The sequence below is a fragment of the Myotis lucifugus genome, unplaced genomic scaffold (genome assembly GCF_000147115.1).
Source record: "Myotis lucifugus unplaced genomic scaffold, Myoluc2.0 scaffold_1001, whole genome shotgun sequence".
NCBI lineage: Eukaryota > Metazoa > Chordata > Mammalia > Chiroptera > Vespertilionidae > Myotis > Myotis lucifugus.
Window position 1 is genome coordinate 112,827 of NW_005872049.1, and position 21,057 is coordinate 133,883.

The window sequence follows — 21,057 nt, forward strand, 5'->3', positions numbered from 1 at the left end:
GCATCGGGCCTCTGATATTAAAATAATAAAACTTTCAAAATTGCGTTAGTATCCCAAGAAGTTACTGGTTGATACATATTGTTGTCTGCTCGTTCACATGGAAAAGTAGCCGAAAGTGTTCTGTTCTGTTTTGTTTTGTTGTGAACTCACTTATTTCATCTTCACACTGAGCCCATTTCTCAGTGAATTATATTCTCTCTTGTGGCCTCAAATCCACCGTGATTTTATTATACGTGCACAAAAGGAGACACTTTACCCAATTAGAGCATCTTAATTAAAATTAGTACCGACATACCGTTGGCAGCCCTGGTGATCCAAACACAAGCACAGGGCCAGACAGCGTGGCTCCCTCCCCTGCTCAGCTCCCCTGCTCCAGCCTGTCCACGCTGGGGGCTCCGCCTCAGAACAGACTGCGATCGCCATGGGGGTTCGGTCCAGTGTCCGCTCTGTCCACTGAAGCGAAGCACAGAAAAGAGGGAGCAGGCAGGAAGGCACTAGAGGCCAAAGGTTTTAAGCACATTTATTTTAAAAAATTATAAAATCTGAAAATATTCCTGAAGCAAATATGACATAATGTCCTTGGTAAGGAAAAGACCAGCTTTTGGGGAGGATGTTTGGGGAAGTGTGATGTTTACAGAAAGCGGTGGACACTGCAGGGGAACCCAGCAGAGGGGAGACTGGCTGTGTGAGCTCCTGCTCACTGCTGGGGAGCTCAGCGGTGTCTGGAGACGGAGCAGCCTCTGCACGAGCAGGCGCTGCGCCCGCCCTGGGCCCCCAGAAAACAAACACTTGGAAGCTTTTAACATTCCTGGCGGTCACCTCGTTGTCTGAAGACCTTCCTTACCTATCCATCACCTCGTTTCCCAGAGAGAAGGGGCAGAATGCGGGTGTGCTTCCCAGCCGGGCAGTCATCACTGGACTCGTTGGTTCCTGGACTCCATCTCCAGGTCTGCAGGCCCGCATCTGCCGGGCCTGGGATGTTTAGGTGTCAGTTGCAGACAACTGCACAGTGATTTAGGCTGGGCCTGCCTTTGAGTAAATCCTAGCAGCGAGAATAAGGTTCATCTTGCTGGCATTGCCTCTGCTTTGCCTAGCAAATAATTGCATCCGACGTTGTCCCCGCAGTCTCTCAGGGCGTTGGTGGTGGCCTTCGAGTGCTCTGAAAGTAAAAGGACGAGAGGAGTAGACTTGACGGGAATGGTACAGATTGCAGACTTTCTCCCAAACTGAACTCTGAAAGCGCGTCTGGTCCTGGAGGCGGTGGCGCAGGCCAGACGGCAGCCCGAGGGCGGCTGATGGACTTGCTCTGACCTCCTGCTCTCCCGCTCCCTCCGCTGCCTGAGGCTCTCTTGTACCTACAGCTTTGTCTGCTCCCCCCCCCCCCCCCCCACAGTGACTCCTCGCTGCCTGCCTCAGGACAGACATTCACCACTTTATGCCTGTCACACGAAAAGCGTCTACAGGAAGGCGTTGTTTAAGTCACTGCTTGAATGTATACGTGTATTTAAATCAGATTCCTAGCGTGTTTTAAAAATCTGTACTTCTCAGCTTCTAACCATTAGATTCCATCAAAAATCTGAACGATTTCTTCCTTCTAGATCATTTTTACAATAACATTTACAGTAACAAGTTAGCTAATTTCAGAATCTGTATGAATAAATGCCTCTAGAAACTCAAGCCTATCAGCTGTCATTAAACACCCTCTCCTGAGCTGAGTGGTGCCGAGGGAGGAAAGGTCGCTGTGTGTGGTGGGTAACGGTCACCCCTCACCAGGAGTTCGTGCCAGGCTAGTGCTCTCCACTGAACACGCATTTCCTCTCGTCCTCCTCACAGCCCTACCGTGGGCACCAGGGCTCCGCCCACGCAGGGGTCAGAAGAGATAAAGGAGAAAGTCCAACCATTTCTCGATTCCTCAGGCAGGCTGTGGGGGAGGGGCGGGAGAGGCAGAGGAAGGATTCTGAACTTAAAAACATTTTCCCTTGATTCTTTCCTATACTCTACTAAATCTGTTTTTATTTTTGTGTTCTTGCTCTGAGATGTCACAACTCATTTTTGAACGAACGCTCAGCAAAGGGTTGGCTTCACAGTGAACATCTGGGCAGGGGCAGAGCACCTCTCGGTTTTCTAGGACGAGCGGAAGTGGCCTTCTGAACCCCACCCGCCCCCACCCCCACCTGCCTCCTGCTCTTCAGTCTCCACTAAAAGCAGTCTCCTTATGCTTCTTTTTCTTTAAAAAACAAACATGTAGTTGATGTGCCAAATCCTGCAATTCTCAAGCGTTTCCATAATGTCCTCTTTAGGGGCTTTATAACAGGAGCAGCCTGTGGTTTCAGCCTGAGACGCAGGCAGACTCCAAACACTGCGCCTTTCCACTGAGCTGCGCATAAAGGACGCGCAGCGGTTTCACGCGTGTTTACGAGGAAGAAGCCGTTGGAATGTTTATTTTTCGGTTCTGGCAGAGCGTGCCCGGCCAGAGAGAGGGCTGTGTGAGGCATGTGGCCTGGGCTGAGGGCAGGCAGCGGCCCCTTGCCGGGCTGGTGAGCGCACGCGGAGCTCTGCGGAGAGCGCGTGTGGCCCGGGCGCTGTGTGCGGGGCGGGGAGACCCGTCCCTCCTGTGTGCGTATTGGTGCAAACAGCAGGAGATCGGTGCACGGGGTTGAGGATGGCCGTGACATAGTAGTGCTAGTACCCTCTTTCATTTCTGTCTCCACACAGGTAATCATACACCCACACACGTACATAGATACATGCATGTGCGTGTGTGCTGATAAAAGGCATTGATCTCGTTTCTGCTGGGGTGTGGCCTTGAGTCCACGAGGCATAGGAGGGGCACCTGGCTGCCCTGCTCTTCTTGGCGCCTGGCAAGGCCTCACCCAGCGGTGCTTTTTGACTTGCTCCCTGCAGACGCCCCTCTACCTGGTGAACCACGGGGAGGCGGGGCCCGTGCGCTGCAACCGCTGCAAAGCCTACATGTGCCCCTTCATGCAGTTCATCGAGGGCGGCCGGCGCTTCCAGTGCGGCTTCTGCAGCTGCGTGAACGAAGGTGAGTGCCAACGTGTGAACCAAGTGAATTCCAAAAACTAGAAACTCCTGCACCGTACACCCCAACACGGCTGCTCGGAGCCTCCCCCCAGCTCAGTGTTGCCAAGTGGCCGCTAAGGCCTCCTGCTCGTCCCGCATCTTTGCAGACATTGGCTTCCCACATTCCGAGACCCATGTGCACATAGGAACCTGTACATTCTCTAAAACAAAATGGCCGTCATGCAGCAGGAAAGTAGGAAAGTCAAGCCTCAGAGGTTATTTTTAAGCCCAACCCGTGCCATCCCATTGCAGTCCACAAGGTAGTTCACACCTGGAAGCTGCACTGAGCTGCTGGTCTAAAACAGAAGGCACTGCCACCTCTGTGGGTTCCCAGGAGGAGGTCAGTGAGCATGGGGGGTCCTGGCGCTTCTAGCCAGCCCGCCGTCTCGGAGCAGGGCTCGCTGCCCAGATGCCAGGCCATATTTGTGCAGGCGCTCGGGGACTCCTGGCCGCTCCGGCTGCTGGACGGCCTCCAGGCCCTCGCCAGCGCGAGCCCCTCAGCCATTCGAACGGAAGCCAGAGTCGTGCTGAGATGGGAGCGCGCGGTCTTTCCCTAATACAGTCATCGCCGCCAGCGGCCCAAGCAGAAGGTGGCCGTGTGCACCCGCGCGGAGGCACCCTCGTCACCGGGTAACACATACTGTAGCTCACAGTCCAGTCCCAGTGACCACCGCGCTTCTGTTAGTGTGCTGAAAGCTGACCTGGTTAGAAAGCCAGCACCGCTTTTCAAAAGGCCATGAAGGAGGGACAGCTGGGCCTTGGCCGTGACCATGAGAGCAGTGCCTGCATCCTGTTTCTCTCCAGTGTCCCCGTCCTAACTGTTCCTTGTCACCAGCAACTTGTAGGAGGTCAGGAGGGGTTTTTTAGAAACGCTTTTAAATGTGGGTCTTTAGAATATATTACATTCCAGCTTCAAATACTTGTCCCCTCCTACTAACTCTGTTCCTCCCACAATAAATTTTGAGAACTTACGACATTGTCTGTGTTATAAAAACAAAAGACTTCCTTTCCCTTTTTGTTCTGTTAGTCCCGCCGTTCTACTTCCAGCATCTGGACCACGTCGGCCGGCGGCTGGACCACGGCGAGAGGCCGGAGCTGTCGCTGGGGTCCTACGAGTACGTGGCCACGTTGGATTACTGCAGAGTGAGTGTTCCCGACGCCAGTGTCCGCACGCGTGTCCAGTCCACGTGGATGACCTTCACGTGCGGAGAACTGACAGAGCATGCCGGTGCCACGGGCACAGACCATGCCCCGGGCTGGGGACACGAGGAGGTAGCAGCACACACTGCAGCGGTCGTTTTATAAAACGCGCCAGACACGGAAAGCAGGGACTTCATGCTGTGTCCCCTCCAGGCAGAGCACGGGGTCCTCAGTGCCGCCTCCCTCTTTGCTCTGTCATCTCACGCCATAGGCCTCACTTCCAGGCAAAGGCCCGCAGGGTGGGCTGCAGACAGGGACGTGCTTCTGGGCTCCCGTCTCTGTTGTCCCCACGAGAGCGAGAGAGCGACGGCCCTCAGCACCCCGACTCTCAGCAGCTGGGGATCCCGGCCTTGGAATGTGGCCCTGCGGCTCCCCCACTTCCTTAATCTAACCATTAAGTTGAGGGATGTGAGCTTCCTTATAAGACCACTGATGCTGGGCCCAGACCACCACCAGCGCTGTCCTCACTTTACAGAACTCGGCCTGCTCTGATCCGCCCCCCTTGGAGGCTCTGTCTTTGTACACGGTCATCCTTCCATTAGAGATGCCCCCCCCGCCCCACTCCTGCTTCCTCCCGGGCACCTGGCCGGGCTTTTGTTTACGTGGGTGGGTGTGTGCGTGCACAACAACTGTCTCTGACGTCATCATGGTGGCCGTTCACTAAATCTTCTGTTGCGCTGTTGTTTTCATAGAACTTGGTCCGTGTGTTTTAGCAGTGACCCCTGTGGGTTTTAGATCTGTGTCTTCCCTCTTATAGGTTCCGATCTCCCTGGGGACAGGAATCTCGTCCCAGTTAACTTTGTGGTCGGCCACGGCGTCTGGCACAGGCAGGCGGCCCAGGGGTGGGATGAGTGAGTGAGTGAGCGACTCTGCAGGTGCGTGCCTGTTCCCAGGGCTGCTGTGTCCCTTCTCGGGGGCAGTGATGGTGGCATCAGCATGGGCACCTGGCAGGGCTGGAAAGTTCTCCGTGACTTGAAGTTTTCTTGTCACCAGTTCAGGTTTCAGCGCGTGTCTGCAGTGCCACGTGTGCACCTGAAGAAGCAGCCCCTGACCACTCCCTGCCCCCCTCCCAGAGAGGACAGCGCGCAGGCCGGGGCGAGGGAGAGCCCCTGAGCTGAGCGCTGCCGGGGGTTCGCAGGCCCCGTCCGCTCAGTGCAAATACAAAGCACATTTTCCAGCTGGAAGCTTTTTAGCTGCTTGGATTTCAACATGTTTTTAATTTAACGTTTGCATTTGTTTTAGTGTTTTGTCTGGGTTGTTTTTCTACAGCACATAGAACTGGTTATAAAAGGTTAACGCTTTATTAGTTCAAAATGTACCACTTGCACATAGTTTGGGGGATGTAAGAACATTCTCGGTACAAATGCTTTATTTCAGGGAGACACGTGTCCTAAAGCGTCGGCTGCCTTGGGGGAGTTTGCTTTCGGACGCTGTTGACGGGAGGATGCTGGGCGGACGTAACGTCCTAATGCAATGTGAGGAAGCCGTCAGGACTCGGGGCAGGATTTACTCGCTGATCCTGGGAACCGTGGCATAAATCTAACTCTGTCCGTGTGCCCAGTTCTCCGCCAACAAGGCCACAGTATCTTGATTTTATGCTTTTTTAGAAGAAACCAAGCAGAGAGTCAGATCTATTTCTGGGAACAAGAGTCTCCGTACTTTAACCCCTGTTGTCTGGAGTGTCCCAGGTGTCTGACCAGTGGGAAGTCTCCGCCACAGGCAAGGAGCCGAACAGAAACGGGCGTCTGGAAGTTTGTGTGAGCTTAGTCTTCCTCTGATTATTCCAAGCGAGGCTCATGATAGAAGAGGCCGTACATGCCTTCCCGTTTAATTGTAACTTAAATGTACATTAAGTATCACCGTGAGCTGCTTTACAGATTTGGATGATGGGAAAGAGCTTATTTTATTTATATGTATATGTTTTAACGTATAGAACTTAAAGGGGAATTGCAAGCTCACATTTCCCCATTCACTTCAGTTTAGTTAATACCAATTTACAATTATTTAACATTTACTACGTGCGACGCTGTGCTCCGTGCTCTCTGTTCTGTGTGACCGCCTCACGGGGCACCCTGCGGTGAGCACAGCGTTGCCGGGGAAACTGAGGCTGCAGGGTAAGTACCAACGCGGGTCACACGTACAGAGAGTGATGTGGCCGGACCACAGAGGCCTGTCCCCTCTCAGGCTCGGCAGAGTGCGGACGGGTCTTCACAGGCCGACCACGAAGCCCCTGGAGAAGAGGCCCCCGCGCTGCCACGTGACGGGCAGCCTGTAGGAGTTGACGGGCGGTGTCTGCATGTAAAGTGCCTGAAATTAAACGCTCATTCCAAGCCAGCCTTCATTTCTAAAGGAAAACATCGTTTTCCTCTTAGTTTTACTTCACTTTGACATTCCTTTGGATGCCTCTCTTGGCTCTGTGCTGTGAGAGACCAAAACTAGCCAGATAACGAACCTGATCTCAAGGTACTCGCCCTGCGTAGGCCTGGCCAACCAGATACAAGTGCTGCACATGCTGCAGGTCGCATAGCCAGGTGCCTAGGAACTCGCACCCAGGAACTCAGGTGGGAGCCAGGGCGGGGCTTGAGTGGGTAGAGCAATGGGTTGAGGAAGCCAGCGATGAAGTCATTACAGTTTCTGGGCACAAGATGACAGAATTGGATGGGGAAGAGTAGGGATGCGTGAAACGTGAAAGGAGCATTTTGAAAGAATTAGCCCGTGGGACTCAGTGACGGGAAGGAAGGGAATAGTCAGATCTAACCCCCGTCTCAAGCTTTGGGTTGGCGTGTGGTGATGTCATTGATAGAGAAAGGCGTGGGAAGAGAATGTCACTTAGAGGAACGATAAAGTAGCTCTGCACACACGGGGAACGAGCTACAGGAAGCTTTCCGTCGGAACGTGTTCGGTGGCGCCATGGCGATGCTGGGCCAGGCCGGGGCGTAGAGTGTGCAGACTCGGCTCGGGTGGGACTGGCCTGGTGAGAGGCTCGGAGCAGGCAGCCTCCCGTCACGCATGGGAGAGAGATAGAGAGTTAGAAGGCGTTCTAGTTTAGTCGATGGGAATGATCGTTTTCGTTCCATATGCGTCAGCAGAGGTCTGTGTCCGAGGCAGAGTGGGTGGGGCCAGGAGTGATGCGCAATAAATGCTCACGTGCAGAGCAGTGGGTTTCGTTCACTTGTTTGTTGGTCTGATTTTGGATCTGCCAAAGGATGGAGGCTTTCAGGTTCATGATTTTTTAATTCCTGTTACTTTTTTCCTATTTATTTCTTTTTTATTGATTGATTGATTTTAGAGAGGGAAGGGGAGAGAGAAATGTTGATTTGTTCCACATATTTCTGCATTCGTTGGTTGATTCTTTTTTTTTAAATATATTTCATTGATTTTTTTACAGAGAGGAAGGGAGATAGAGAGAGTTAGAGAAACATTGATGAGAGAGAAACATCCATCAGCTGCCTCCTGCACACCCCCTACTGGGGATGTGCCCGCAACCCAGGTACATGCCCCTGACCAGAATCGAACCCGGGACCCTCCAGTCCATAGGCCGACGCTCTATCCACCGAGGCAAACCGGCCAGGGCGTTGGTTGATTCTTATATGTGCCGTGACCTGGGATGGGACCCGCAACCTGGCAAATCTGGATGATGCTCTAACCAACAGAGCTACCCCACCAGGGCCTTTTTCTCTTACTTCAAATGAAGAACTTTTACTAGAAGAATGTTATATCTAGCCTTGTAGTGCTTATAGAATGAATCAGTAAGATAACCTATAATAATAAAAGTGCAATATGCTAATTAGACCGGACGTCCTCCCGGATGTCCTTCCGGACCAAGCTGGGGCTGTGAGGGAAGCCGGTGCCGGCAGCTGGGGGAAGGAAGGCCCACTCTTGCACGAATTTTGTGCATCGCGCCTCTAGTATGGAGATATTATCATTAATTTTATAATTATAACAATTAAAGTACAATTTTTTAGACAATTCTATTATTTATTATTAGAAGCCCAGGGCGCGAAATCACGCAGCCCCGCCTACCCGCACCGGTCTTTGATCGTTAGGGCGTTAGGGCCACAGGCCTTTTATAATATAGATAAAGTTAAAATGAAATTAGCCTTACCTCTTTATTTTTTCTGTTAGTGTGAGTCACTAAGTCGTTGCCTGTAGCTCTTTTCTAAATATTTGTGTAAGGTCGGCTGACGCATCCCTTCCTCAGTGTTGGACCCTGGCCAGTCGAGGGGCCGCAGAGCGTCCGTGTGGCAGCTGCTTTGTGTTAAAGTGATTATTTTAAACAGAAAAGGTGACGCCATCCATGCTTCATCATAAAGACGTTGGAAGTGGGAAGCATTTAACAATGTAGTTTAATTTTTAATTACAATTAAGTTGAGAATGGCCATCTGAAATTAATGCAATTTTACTGCAGATTCAAAGACAAGAACTAATTATCACGTGTCCTCTTTTCTGGCACCTTTTGGGGTTCATCTTCCCTGAGGCAGGTTGTCAGCGAGTCCCCAGCCCGCTCCCCTGGGCACTGGCAGCCAGAGCCATCAGGTCTCGGGGATCCCAGCAGGATGCTCCCCAGCATGTGGGGCTGACCGGGTCGGGGCCTGGAGAGAAACAGCCTTTGCCGTTTATAGCCTGAGACTGGGATGGCTTAGTCCCCGGCCACGGCCTGAGTCGTGATTGAAATACCTGGTGGCCTCCGAGTGCTGTGTCATGTGACCATCGCTCTATAATCGTTTCTGTCATTTGCTTCCTGCAGAAGAACAAGCCTCCCAACGCTCCCGCCTTCATCTTCATGATCGACGTGTCCTACAGCAACATCAAGAGCGGGCTGGTGCGGCTCATCTGCGAAGAGCTGAAGACGGTGCTGGAGAGGCTGCCCAGGTAGGCGCCGCCGCGCGTGGAGTCGGCGCACAGGCTGGGGAAACGGGGTGCGAGGGACCATCCCACCTTTATAAGCTCGGAGGGTCCCGTGGGCGGGGGAAGCGTGGGAGCCTGCTGCTCATTCTCCAGGCGTAAACCAGTGGTTGCTGGGGGTGGTGGGAGCTCTTGGCCCAGGTTCCCTCGCCCTCCGATGGGCCTGTGGCTCTCCTGCCGCCAGGGCTGGTGCAGGGAGCGGTGGCTGGTAGAGTGTGCAGACTCGGCTCGGGTGGGACTGGCCTGGTGAGAGGCTCGGAGCAGGCAGCCTCCCGTCACGCGTGGGAGACGCGCTCAGGACACAGGCTGAGTCCGCCTGCACCGCCTCGGCACGAGCACCCTGTCTGGAAAGCGATGCTTGGGGTGGGTGCCCGCGCCTCCGGGCCCCAGGTCCGCGGGTGGGCGGAGGAGTGACTGGGCCGGCAGGAGCAGTTTTGTTTGTATCCGTGACAACATTCCTGAGGATGGTTAGGAGAGGGGGTGGGGGGTGGGGGTGGGGGGAGGCTGTTTAGAAACAGTGAGATGCTTTCATCAGGACCCTAAAGGGAAGGAACCCTAAAGGGAAGGAACCCTAAAGGGAAGGGTGCTGGGAGCGCGTGGAGGTGGGCGTGAGAGGCCCGGCCAGGGCGCAGCTCGGACCCGGGTCCCACGCCCCCCCCAGGCCGCTGGGTCTCCTCTGAGCTTCAGCTGGGCCCGCGACAGGAAGGGCTCTGACTCCTGGAAACGGCCCCGCTCCTCCCCTCTCCCTCGGTCCCCTCGAGCTGAGAGTTTTCCTCCTCCCCCGCCAGCCTGTCCCTTCCACACGGGTGTGAGCTCTCACGTCTCCACATGTCTGACCCCGCTCCCTCCTCAGGCGTCGCACAGCCCGTGGGAGCAGACGGGTGACCTGGCAGAAGACCGAGGGCAGTAATAGGGCCACAGGGGTCCCTGCGCTCTGGACAGACTCCTCTTAGGAGTGTTTATTCAAACCAAATACCTTCTCTCCCTTGACCTTTCCAGGCAAACCTGTGTTTCCTCCCCCAGCTTCACTTGGGCTGTTATGTGTGTAGCTTTATGTTGTCTGTGTAGGATTGCCATCAGTGGGACTGACTGCTTTGAGCCACGCAGGCCATGTGCCAGATAGCCTTCTGAAAGCGCGCTACGTCTTGATCACGGTCTAAGGAATGGTAGTCGCTTAGCTGATCTTTAGAAAAGGGAAGGCCCCGTTTTTTAAAAAATATATTTTTATTGATTTCAGAGAGGAAGGGAGAGGGAAAGAGGTAGAAGCATCAATGATGAGAGAGAATCATTGATCGGCTGCCTCCTGCACACCCCCTACTGGGGATCGAGTCCCAATCCAGGCATGTGCCCTGATGAAGAATCAAACTGTGACCTTCGGGTTCATAGGTCGATGCTCAACCACTGAGCCACACCAGCTGTGATTCGCATGAGTCTCTGATGTCTTATCACACGGGGTGCATTGATGGGAAGGACGGGCCGGGGTTTCGCGTTCTCTCGATAGGATTGAGCCGGGCAGTGATACTGGTACAGGGAACATGTTAAGGTAGTCCCCTGTTCTCAAATTAGAAAAATACGCCCCATGGAAATATGTACTGGTGCTGTGCACTGATGTGAGATGTTCTGATCAGATGCCTTTTAAATGGTGACTTGGTTTTAAGGGAGGCCACGAACCCAGGATGCTCCTCTCCCATCACTTGCAAACGTCCCCACCCCGTGGGAAAACCCACCCGGATTCTGTGTGTCGGTTTCTTTTCTGCTTTACGCCTTCGTTGACTCCAATTAGCCATTAAAAGAAAGTAAGTGCCCTGCGTCATCTGCTGGGCGTGTTCCGCATGACGTCATCGACGGCCGGCTGGGACACAGGCGTTAGCCCGGGGTGGGCTGGGAACCAGCCCCAGATGAAGCCCGATGGCCGTGTGCTCACGCCTGTGGTGTTAACACCTCCGGCCGGGCTGACGTAACGTCGAGGCGCCGTCACGGCACTGAGCTGCGAGGTGCGTACAGTCAGATGCAATGTCTCCACGTCCTGGTGACCCCACAGAACCCTGACTCCTCACTGGACCCGTGGGAGCAGAGAGCACGGGCTGCAGGCCCACCCGCATTGGTTTCCCGTCCAGGATTCATGAATGTGAACTGAAAGGCGCTGTCTGCTCAGAGCCCAGTGGGAGTGACTCGTAGGAGTTTACACGGGGAACTGCGTTCCCGTCCGTGCCACAGGGACGCCCACAGAGGAGGGAGCATTTGTGCTTGGCCTTGAAGGGGAGTGTCTGTCAGTAGGGCGGGAAGGGGAACGTGGGCACAGTGATTCACACATGGAGCACAGTGTGGGGCCCCAGAGGTGTGTGCATGTGTGTGTGCATGTGTGTGCACATGTGCGTGTCTGTGCGCGTGCATGTGTGTGCGTGCAGACCCCAGAATGGAAACACTCACCCAGTGCTTTGGGAAGGGATTGTGAGGCTCTGCTGAACTGCCCACCCATTGTCGCCGCCACGAGGAAGAACAAACACCTCAGTCAGCGGAGGCGGTGGAGGAGAAATAGGACAGGTGCCGGTCAGTAGTCTGTCACCCGCTGGAACGTCAGAGGAGCGAGAGGCCAGGTGGGCCTGACACTTCCATCGTGCTCCCTCTCCCTCCTCCTGTGCGTCACTCTGTGCCACGTGCGCGCTCTGTGCCACGCACACACTCTGTGCCACGCACTCTGTGCCACGCACACACTCTGGGCCATGCACACACTCTGGGCCACGCGCGCACTCTGTGCCATGTGCAGGTTCCGGCGCTGAGACAGCGGGTGGGTCTGCATCAGGCCCTGCAGCAAAGCCAGCTGCACCGAGGCCTGCGGGCAGGGGTCACACGAGGGGCAGGGGTCACACGGGGGGCATGGGGGGCAGGGGCCACACGGGGGGCAGGGGTCTCACAGGGGGCAGGGGCCACACGGGGGGCAGGGCCCCTCCACCGGGGAAGAGCTGTCCCGTCTGCAGCGCGCCCTTCTCTGGCTTCCGATGCTCCATGTCTTGGACCAGACGGCGGCTCCAGAGGGCTCTGCTTATAACGAAAGGAGGGGCCTCGCTGGTTTTTAAAAACTTAGCTGTGGATTGAGAATAAGTAGTAGAATTACGAGATGAAAGAAATCCGAGCATTTTTTAATAACGTCTATCTGGCATTTACTTAGAATTCTGAGTGTTTTCTTTGTCAGCTGCCTGGTGCCTGTGCTCCCCCACCCCACCCGCCATGACTCCGTGTCGTGCGCATCTGGTAACCATGGCTCAGGCGAGACGTTAGCGCCTCTGCCCCTGGGAGCCCTTGCTGACCCCAAGAGGCGCCTCTGAAGCTGAGAAAGGCTCCCACCTGTCTCCCTCCCAGGGAGGAGCCCGAGGCGCCGTCCGCCGTCCGCGTGGGCTTCGTCACCTACAACAAAGTGCTCCACTTCTTCAACGTCAAGAGCAACCTGGCGCAGCCGCAGATGATGGTGGTGACCGACGTGGCCGAGGTCTTCGTGCCCCTGCTGGACGGCTTTCTTGTCAACTACCACGAGTCCCAGTCTGTGATTCACAAGTACGTGCGCTGCTCCTGGCGTAGCTGCCGGCAGGTCTGCTTTGCTTAGGTTCAGTCACACATTGTCTGCTTTTGCCACGAGCCGCGGTGTGGACGGGTTATAAACCTCCGCCGTCGCTGTCAGCTCACCAGCCCAGCCCCCTGCCATTTGCGGGGAGGTCACGGGGCAGGCGCTGCCTCTGGGTGCGTGTGTCCCGTGATCACCGCAATGACGAGAGAATCACTCAGGAATGTGCAGCCTGAACAATGGGAAATGTAGAGGATAGGAAACATCTACAAAGAGCAGGATTCCGTACATGTTCCTAACGAAGCGTCCATTTTGGTGCCAAACCGCACCAGCCGTGATTCCTTAGGAACGACCCGAGACCCACCCTGGCGTTGGGGCGAAGCACGCCGGGTGTGGAGGTTGGAATGTGAGGGTTGGTTTGGTGCCGGCTCTTACAACCGCCTGTGCTCCTGCTCCGCAGTTTACTGGACCAGATCCCGGAGATGTTCGCCGACTCCAACGAGAACGAGACCGTCTTCGCGCCTGTCATCCAGGCCGGCATGGAGGCCCTGAAGGTGAGGGGCTCTTTCAGTTGCTAGTAAATGTGGTTCAAACCAGACACCCACAGAGGAAGTCCCGCGGGAAAGGAAGAGCCGCTGGTGTCAGCCCACGGTGGCTGCTGGCGGCTGCTCCAGTCTCGCCCACAGGCCTGGGGAAGTGGCCCAGCACGTTCCCACCCCCTGTGTCCCAGCCTCTGGTCTGTCAGGGCTTCCAGCTTAGCTCCTCCCGTTGGCGTTTATGAACGTTATACCGTCCATTCAGAATATTTCAACAGGATCTGACCCTCCAGACCTGAAGGAAAAACTCCCTCTCCCCCCGCCTCCTGGGGCCTGTGACTGTCGGTGACAGATGGGGGTCCCGGGGCCTTGCCCAGCGCCCGGCAGGTGCAGGCGCAGGCAGTGCCCTGCTTTGTGAGGCAGCGTAAGGGCATGGCCCTGCCTCCGTGCTCCGAGCTCCTCCCGTGTGCTAGCAGACGTGGCTCAGCACGGGCATGGCGTCGTTCCCTGGATCCCACAAAGGTGGCAGAGAGTACCCCCTGAGCCCGTGCAGACCTGCTGGAGGCGCCTCCCCTCCCGTGGGAGGTACACTGGGCCCTACCGGACGCCAGGCGAACCCAGGGGCGATCGGCAGACAGTGGGCAGGAGCGCAGAGTGCAGGCTTGTTGTCGCCATGTGGAGGCCTGACGGGAAGTCTCGGCTTCCCAGAGCCCCGCGCTGTCCCGTGAGGCTCCACGCGGTTCCTGCTGCGTGTGCTTCGCCCGCAGCATCCGACACGACACTCATAGCTCAGCCCTCACATCTCACTTGGCAGAGAACTGACTCCGAGTGGGCGCGTCCTCCCCTTGAGCCCACACGGAGGGTTGGCAGGAAGCTGGGCGTGGCCTCAGCGGCCACTCTCTGGTCGGTCACTGGTGGGGGGTGATCCTGATGGGCGTCTGCATCTGATTTCAAGATGCGGCATCACATTCCCTCCACAAGGGCCCATGGAGCCCCAGGCGAAGGGCCCGGGCCCCTGGGGCTGGAGGAGCCACGCAGGTCAGGGGTCCTTCCTCACGGAGCCTGGGTCTGCAGGAGGCAGCAGGAGGCGTGCGCTGGGCTGCGGCTCCCATCGCCCGAGCGCGGTCCTACCCACAGAGGAGAGCGACACAGGCCGTGGGGCCGGGCAGACGCCGCGGCTCAGCTCTGTCCTCAGAGCGCAGGACCTGCTCCACGGGCAGAGGGTCAGGTCGGGAACCACAGTGTGTGCAGGGGTGCAGGGGCAGCTCACCTCCCCGCTCCTCCTTCCTGCCCCCGCGCCCGCCCTCGCCCCCCAAGGACCTGGCTCCTCCTGTGCTGGGCGTCTCCAGGGCTCTCAGGAGAAAAGCCCAGCTGGCCAGGGCCTGGCTGTTACTCAGACACACGCTCTGGGGCTCGAGCCAGGCGGGGGCGAGGCACGTGGGAGGCGCGAGGGGCCCTCGCATGGCTGTCAGGCTCGCTTGGTCAGTGGCTTCCTGGCGCCGTGAAGCAGATTCTAACCCAGGGGTGGGCGAACTTTTTGACTCGAGGGCCACAATGGGTTCTTAAACTGGACCGGAGGCCGGAACAAAAGCATGGATGGAGTGTTTGTGTGAACTAATATAAATTCAAAGTAAACATCATTACATAAAAGGGCACGGTCTTTTTTTTTTTTTAGTTTTATTCATTTCAAACGGGCCGGATCCGGCCCTCGGGCCGTAGTTTGCCCACGGCTGCTCTAGACACTCTCACAGCTGGTTTCGCTTCCATGGGGCCGGGGTCACCCTTCCGTTACTCCCGATGCTCGAGACAGAGTCTAGGCACACGCTTCTCCCGCGTCATCTTCCTGGGGGCGGGTCCTGTGTGTGCTGTTGCCACACACCTCAGCGTTCTTTTTCTTTTTTTCTTAATACATATTTTTTTGATTTCAGAGAGGAAGGGAGAGGGAGAGGGAGATAGAAACACCAATGATGACAGAGAATCATGGGTCGGATGCCTCCTGCACATCCCACACTGGGGATGGAGCCTGCAGCCAGGCCTGTGCCCTGACCAGGAATCGAGCCCTGACCTCCTGGCTCACGGGTGATGCTCAGGCCCTGCGCCGCCCTCCTCCCCCCCGGGCTGCACGGCGGTGCTTCCTTCCTGACGGGCCGTTCAGGGCTAGTCCTTGTTGACCCAGTTTCTCAGGGTCTGCAGCGTCGTGGCCGGGAGTCCTGTCACTTCCTTTGGCGCCATGAGTCCCTGGTCCTGAGACACTGCTGTTTGCTCAACACCAGAACACACAGCCAGTTGTTAAAGCCTCGAGGGATCCAGGCTGCATTTCCACGTGGGCTCTGTCATTTCTCAAAGCCTCGGGTCCCCATGTCTAGCGGGGGGGGGGCTGGACCTGCCCGGGGACGAGGCTGCTGTGAGGTTCGCTGACGGTTGCAGTGCAGGCTCGTGGGCGGCACTTCCGTTTCATGGACTTGCTGGTCCCTAGAGTGAGGCCTCCCGTGCCCGTTGCAGGCCGCCGACTGCCCCGGGAAGCTGTTTATCTTCCACTCCTCCCTGCCCACGGCCGAGGCCCCTGGGAAGCTGCGCAACAGGGACGACAAGAAGCTGATCAACACAGACAAGGAGAAGGTGGGTGCCAGCTGCCCCGCGGCACCCCGCCCGCTCTCGGGGTGCAGGAGGCCCCGGGCGCTCATGCAGGAAAGGGAAGACCCCGCCTGCTCTCGGGGTGCAGGAGGCTGAGGGTCGCAGTCACGGAGGAAGTGTCCTGTCCTGGAGACACTGCTGTGAGCTGCAGCCACACTGAGTGGGGTCTGACTGTCTTCATAGGAGCCACGTAGGAGACAGGTGACGGACGGTTGTAGGACGGAGGAGCTGGGGAGATAGGGCAAAGGCAGAGGGACAGGGGCTGCTCCTGTGCAGACACTCAGTCTGCTCTGCTCACGCCCGAGATGCGCAGCCTGGGGAGGGGGGTCTGTGGGCAGGACGACACCCGAGCCAGGACCTGTGGCCTTGTCCAGGATGAGGGAGGGTGGAGAGCAGCTTTGCGGGTCGTGTCGGAAGGTCAGAGGTCACAGCGTGTCAGACACAGCCTCTCCCGCCGGCCGGCCGTGCCACTGCGCTGATGGCTGTCTCCCACCCATGAGCAGTTCGCCGTGCACAGAAGCAGGTTCCGTTTCCACGGAAGCACGTCCAGTGAGAACGCACAGGGATTCGCAGTGTGAGCCCAGCCGTCTGTGGCTCAGCTCCTTCCGCGCCTCTTCCCGCAGGTCCTTTTCCAGCCCCAAACCAGTGTCTACGACTCGCTGGCCCGGGACTGCGTGGCCCACGGCTGCTGCGTGACGCTCTTCCTCTTCCCCAGCCAGTACGTGGACGTGGCCTCCTTGGGCCTCGTGCCTCAGCTCACGGGAGGGACCCTTTACAAGTACAACAACTTCCAGGTACGGCAGCCACGTGTGCCCCGGGGTGTCTGCGGCCTTTCAGTCTGATGCCCGGCCCGACAGAGGGGAGCTCAGAGCCATGGGTCTCCCCTCCCCCAGCCCCCCCCCCACGCCTGAGTGTCTGCGACGCTGAGCTCAGGCAGCCGGGAGCTGAACACCCGCGGTGGGAAAATACACTTGAAATACGACCTTTCTGTTCTGTGTATTTAGACAGTTTTAAAAGTAACAGCATATTTGTTCTAAATGGTTACGATTTGGGGGTCAGTTCATGACCCCGTCCCTTCTGAGAGTGGAGAGGAGCGAGTGTCGGCGCTGTAACAGACCCGGCTCCAGTGCCACAGGCGGGACGCCAGGCACAGGCGGGCACAGCACGCGCTTCTCCTGGGGACACGGGGCCCTGGAAACGGGCCATAGCGAGGGCAGATGTGCCGCCGCCTCCCCAGGAGGGTGCAGGAGGCGCAGCTGTGCCCACGGTCCCTCCCCCCAAACTTACTAATCACATCAGCCCCTGCCCCACCTGACAGAGGGTCAGGGCCTCCGACTTACATCCCTGCACCTGGGAATGTGGAGTGGGCGCCAGCGTCCCCAATGTAACGACAGATGTTAGTCACTGTCTGCTTTTACTTATCATCAATAGTTACCTTAAATCACCGACCCCTATTAATATCGTGAACTAGTTAAAGGACTCGGTAAGACCAAAGATTGAGCATGAAATAAAGTTGAAAAAGTTTTAAGAGCCCTAGTCAGTGTGGCTCAATGGATAGAGCCTGTGGGCGAAAGGGTCCCGGGTCCGATTCTGGTCAAGGGCACGTGCCCGGGTTGTGGGCTCATCCCCAGCAGAGGGGTGCAGGAGGCAGCCGATCAGTGCTTCTCTCTCATCATGGGTATTTCTGTCTCTCTCCCTCTCCCTTCCTCTCTGAAATCAATAAAAATAAATTTTTTAAAAAAGCTTTAAGAACCCTTTCTAAGATTTCTGGATAAAGTAGGTTTGAATTAAGATTTTAAAAACGAGTTGCTATGCTTCACTGCCATCTGGTGGGCACGGCTCTCGCTTCATCTTCTCAGATGCACTTGGACAGCCAGCAGTTTCTGAATGACCTCAGGAACGACATTGAGAAGAAGATAGGCTTCGACGCTATCATGCGGGTCCGCACGAGCACAGGTACTTTCCCTCACGCTGGCTTCGGTCTCTGGTATGTTGTTTCCTCCATACGTTCCTGACAGGCCAACGAGGAAAACGGTGACACACGGAGAAGCAACGTCTCCCTCTCCCTCGTCCTCAGGTTTCCGAGCCACTGACTTCTTCGGTGGGATCGTCATGAACAACACGACTGACGTGGAGATGGCGGCTGTCGACTGTGACAAGGCGGTGACGGTGGAGTTCAAGCACGACGACAAGCTCAGCGAGGACAGCGGGGCCTTGATCCAGGTGCCAGCTTCCATCCCAGCTCCTCCGTCCCCGCAGGGCGGCGGGGACCCGTTCTATCCTCCATCCCAGCAGGGCGGTGGGGACCCGCTCTGTCCTCCATCACCACAGGGGGGCGGGGACAAAGGTCCTCGCAGGTCTCCGGGAACCCACTCTATCCTCAGAGGCAGAGGCAGCAGGTAGCACCTCCCCGTGCTCCGCACTCCGATGCTCCCCTGTTGTCTGTATCCATAGCAACCTCGTCGCTGCCTGAGAGCCCACGGACAGTGGTCAGTGTCAGGGCATCAGCAGGCCAGGCCAGGACTCGTTCTCGGGGTCAGCACCGCCACCCGGGTCTCTTGCCCCTGCTGTACGCCAGGCGCCCTGTTCTGAGCAAGCATAAGTGGGACTGGCGTGGGGATCAGCAAGACCAACTAGACGCCCTGGAGACATTCCCAGGGTCCTCGTTTGCACCCCAGCGTCACCCTCAGAGACGGGGAGAGGCTGCAGCGTGAGGAGGAGCTCCCTGATGTTTGCGCTAAACCACAGGCCTCGGGGAAAGGGTGCTGCTCGCTCTGCAGCTCGCGGGTCGCATGGGCTTGAGCGTCCAGCGCAGGTTCCTAAGGGAAGGGGGTGCGGAGGCCGCGGGATGAGGCACAGGTTTCTAAGGGAAGGGGGTGCGGAGGCCGCAGGACTGAGGCGCAGGTTTCTGAGGGAAGGGGGTGCGGAGGCCGCAGGACTGAGGCGCAGGTTCCTAAGGGAAGGGGGTGCGGAGGCCGCGGGATGGAGGCGTGGCTTCTCCCGTCCCTGCCGTGAGATCGGCAGCCCGATTACAGGGTGGGCTTCAGGCCGGCAGCTCCCTGTGCAGCCCAGGGCGTGGGCACCTGCCCGTTCCTTTGGGGGCCGTAGGAGGAAACCCTGGGGGGAGGAGGGCTTGCAGCCATGGTCTAACCCGAGGCCAGGCGGGGGTGCATGCTCACGGCCTCCCTGTCCCACCCGCAGTGCGCCGTGCTCTACACCACCATCGGCGGCCAGCGGAGGCTGCGCATCCACAACCTGGCCCTGAGCTGCAGCGCGCAGCTGGCCGACCTCTACAAGAGCTGCGAGACGGACGCCCTCATCAACTTCTTCGCCAAGTCAGGTGAGCTTTGCTGCGCCTCGCCCAGGCCAGGGCCCTCCAGACCTCCCAGGATCCCTGGCTGCAGAATCCGTGGCTGCTCAAGGCCCACGTGTGGATGCACAGATGGCGGGGTGCTGGCATACAACCTGCACACACCCCTGTAGACTTGAGTGCCCTCGGGGGACCGTCCAGAGGCCCGGTCCAGTGCAGATGCTGTGGGACAGCCCTGCTGCCTCACTAGGCAGTGAGGACGAGGATGGCCCTGTGCGCCGGCCTCGCTGGCCTGACTACCCAGCACATGCCAGCAACTGCATCGTTTTTTTTAAGTTTTCCATCCACGGTTGGTTGAATCTGCGGATGTGGGACCCGTGAATCCGCAGGCGGCGGTGACCAGTCAGCCTGGTGGCTAGTGCAGTCGTAGCGACAGGCGCTGTGCTGGTGCAGCCTCTGTGGGTCAACGCAGGATTTATAAGCACACGGGGCCGGCGGGGGGGGGGGGGGGGGCGACCAGCCAGCATCAGTGAAGACGGCCCTGACACACTGATCGCTGTGCAAACCACGGGGACTGCAGAATGCAGAGGCCGGGGGTGAGCGCCCCCCCACCCGCCCCCCAATCCCAGTGGAGGCTCTGACGAGGGTTTAGGAGAAACAGCCTCCAGCCACAGGAACCAGGGTGTCCGCAGGCGCCTCCTCTCTGGGTGCGGGTCCACGCCGCGTCCTGGGGAAGTCGGGCGTCCGGCCTCTCGCTGTGGCCGTGTTCTCCCTGGCGGGCGTCACCTGCGTCAGGAGGCGCTAGGGAGGGGCTGGCACTTCACGGGCTGCTCGTCCCTCAGCCTCGGCCTCGTCTGGTCTGCAGGGACGGCAGTGGGTGATTTCCGTCCGTGTGAAGGGACCGTTTCCGGGCTAAACGCAGCCTCGCTCTGTTTGTGCCGACAGCTTTCAAGGCGGTTCTGCACCAGCCCCTGAAGCTCATCCGAGAGATCCTGGTCAACCAGACCTCGCACATGCTGGCGTGTTACCGCAAGAACTGCGCCAGCCCGTCCGCCGCCAGCCAGGTGAGCCCGCCCCGGCCGTGGGCCTCCTCGCCTGCACGGCGCCGGCCGGGTGAGCGCCCCCCGGCCGTGGGCCTCCTCGCCCGCACCGCGCCGGCCGGTGCTGAAGGCTTGGGGAGAGCAGGCCTCGGGGACCTGCAAGCCCGGGACGGGGCTGCGGAGCTTTATGGCCGACGTCCAGCCTAGTGGCCGGAGAGCGTGTGCCGTCGGGTGGACAGCGCCTGCGCGTGCGAGCGAGGAGCCCTGTGAGCTCCGCACGGTGCACGCGGCTCCCTGTCCTGCGAGGGCGCGGTGCTGGGAACTGTGCGCCTCTGTACTTGGAGGTGAACGAACGAGCTGACACGAGCGAAGGCGGGAGGAGTCCTTTGTCTCTATGACGTGGATGCGATGGATCAGTATGGGGAGCTCCTCCCGTCTCAGAAGCTAGTGGCAGGGAGGCTGAAGCATGTCCTGGCCGGCACACAGCACGTGGACATTTCAGACGCTTCCTTAAAACCCGCGTCCCCCCCCCCCCCACCAGGCAGAACCCTCTGCCCCCACGCCTGCATCCATCCTCCCCCACTCCCTCCCGCCAGTCACACCCGGGCCATTCCTCAAGCCCCACCCACATTTCTGAGCCTAGAACGAGGGCTAAAAGGAGACAGTGAGCAGCAGATGGGAAACTTTCTGGGTTGTTCTTTGTCAAAAGTGGGTGCTGAGCGGACCTGAAGCCCCCTCCACACGTAACAGCACCAGCTCCTGGATCCTGCGGTTTAACTAGAACCCAGATTC

The 21,057-nt window shown here is 57.7% G+C and overlaps 1 protein-coding gene across 1 annotated transcript in view; it reads left to right on the forward strand.

The window, feature by feature from the left end:
- The window catches only part of SEC24D (SEC24 homolog D, COPII coat complex component), a gene marked incomplete at its 3' end in the record, with an annotated part of 53,477 nt that extends 33,139 nt beyond the window's left edge, over positions 1–20,338 (forward strand). Inside the window, exons 8-18 of the mRNA XM_023747825.1 lie at positions 2,905–3,043; positions 4,109–4,224; positions 9,029–9,153; positions 12,547–12,738; positions 13,206–13,299; positions 15,784–15,900; positions 16,539–16,709; positions 17,775–17,871; positions 17,993–18,138; positions 19,117–19,255; positions 20,171–20,338. Of these exons, the coding sequence (XP_023603593.1) occupies positions 2,905–3,043; positions 4,109–4,224; positions 9,029–9,153; positions 12,547–12,738; positions 13,206–13,299; positions 15,784–15,900; positions 16,539–16,709; positions 17,775–17,871; positions 17,993–18,138; positions 19,117–19,255; positions 20,171–20,338 (1,504 nt within the window). The remainder of the gene's footprint in view (positions 1–2,904; positions 3,044–4,108; positions 4,225–9,028; positions 9,154–12,546; positions 12,739–13,205; positions 13,300–15,783; positions 15,901–16,538; positions 16,710–17,774; positions 17,872–17,992; positions 18,139–19,116; positions 19,256–20,170) is intronic.
- Between the last annotated feature and the right edge of the window lie 719 nt (positions 20,339–21,057).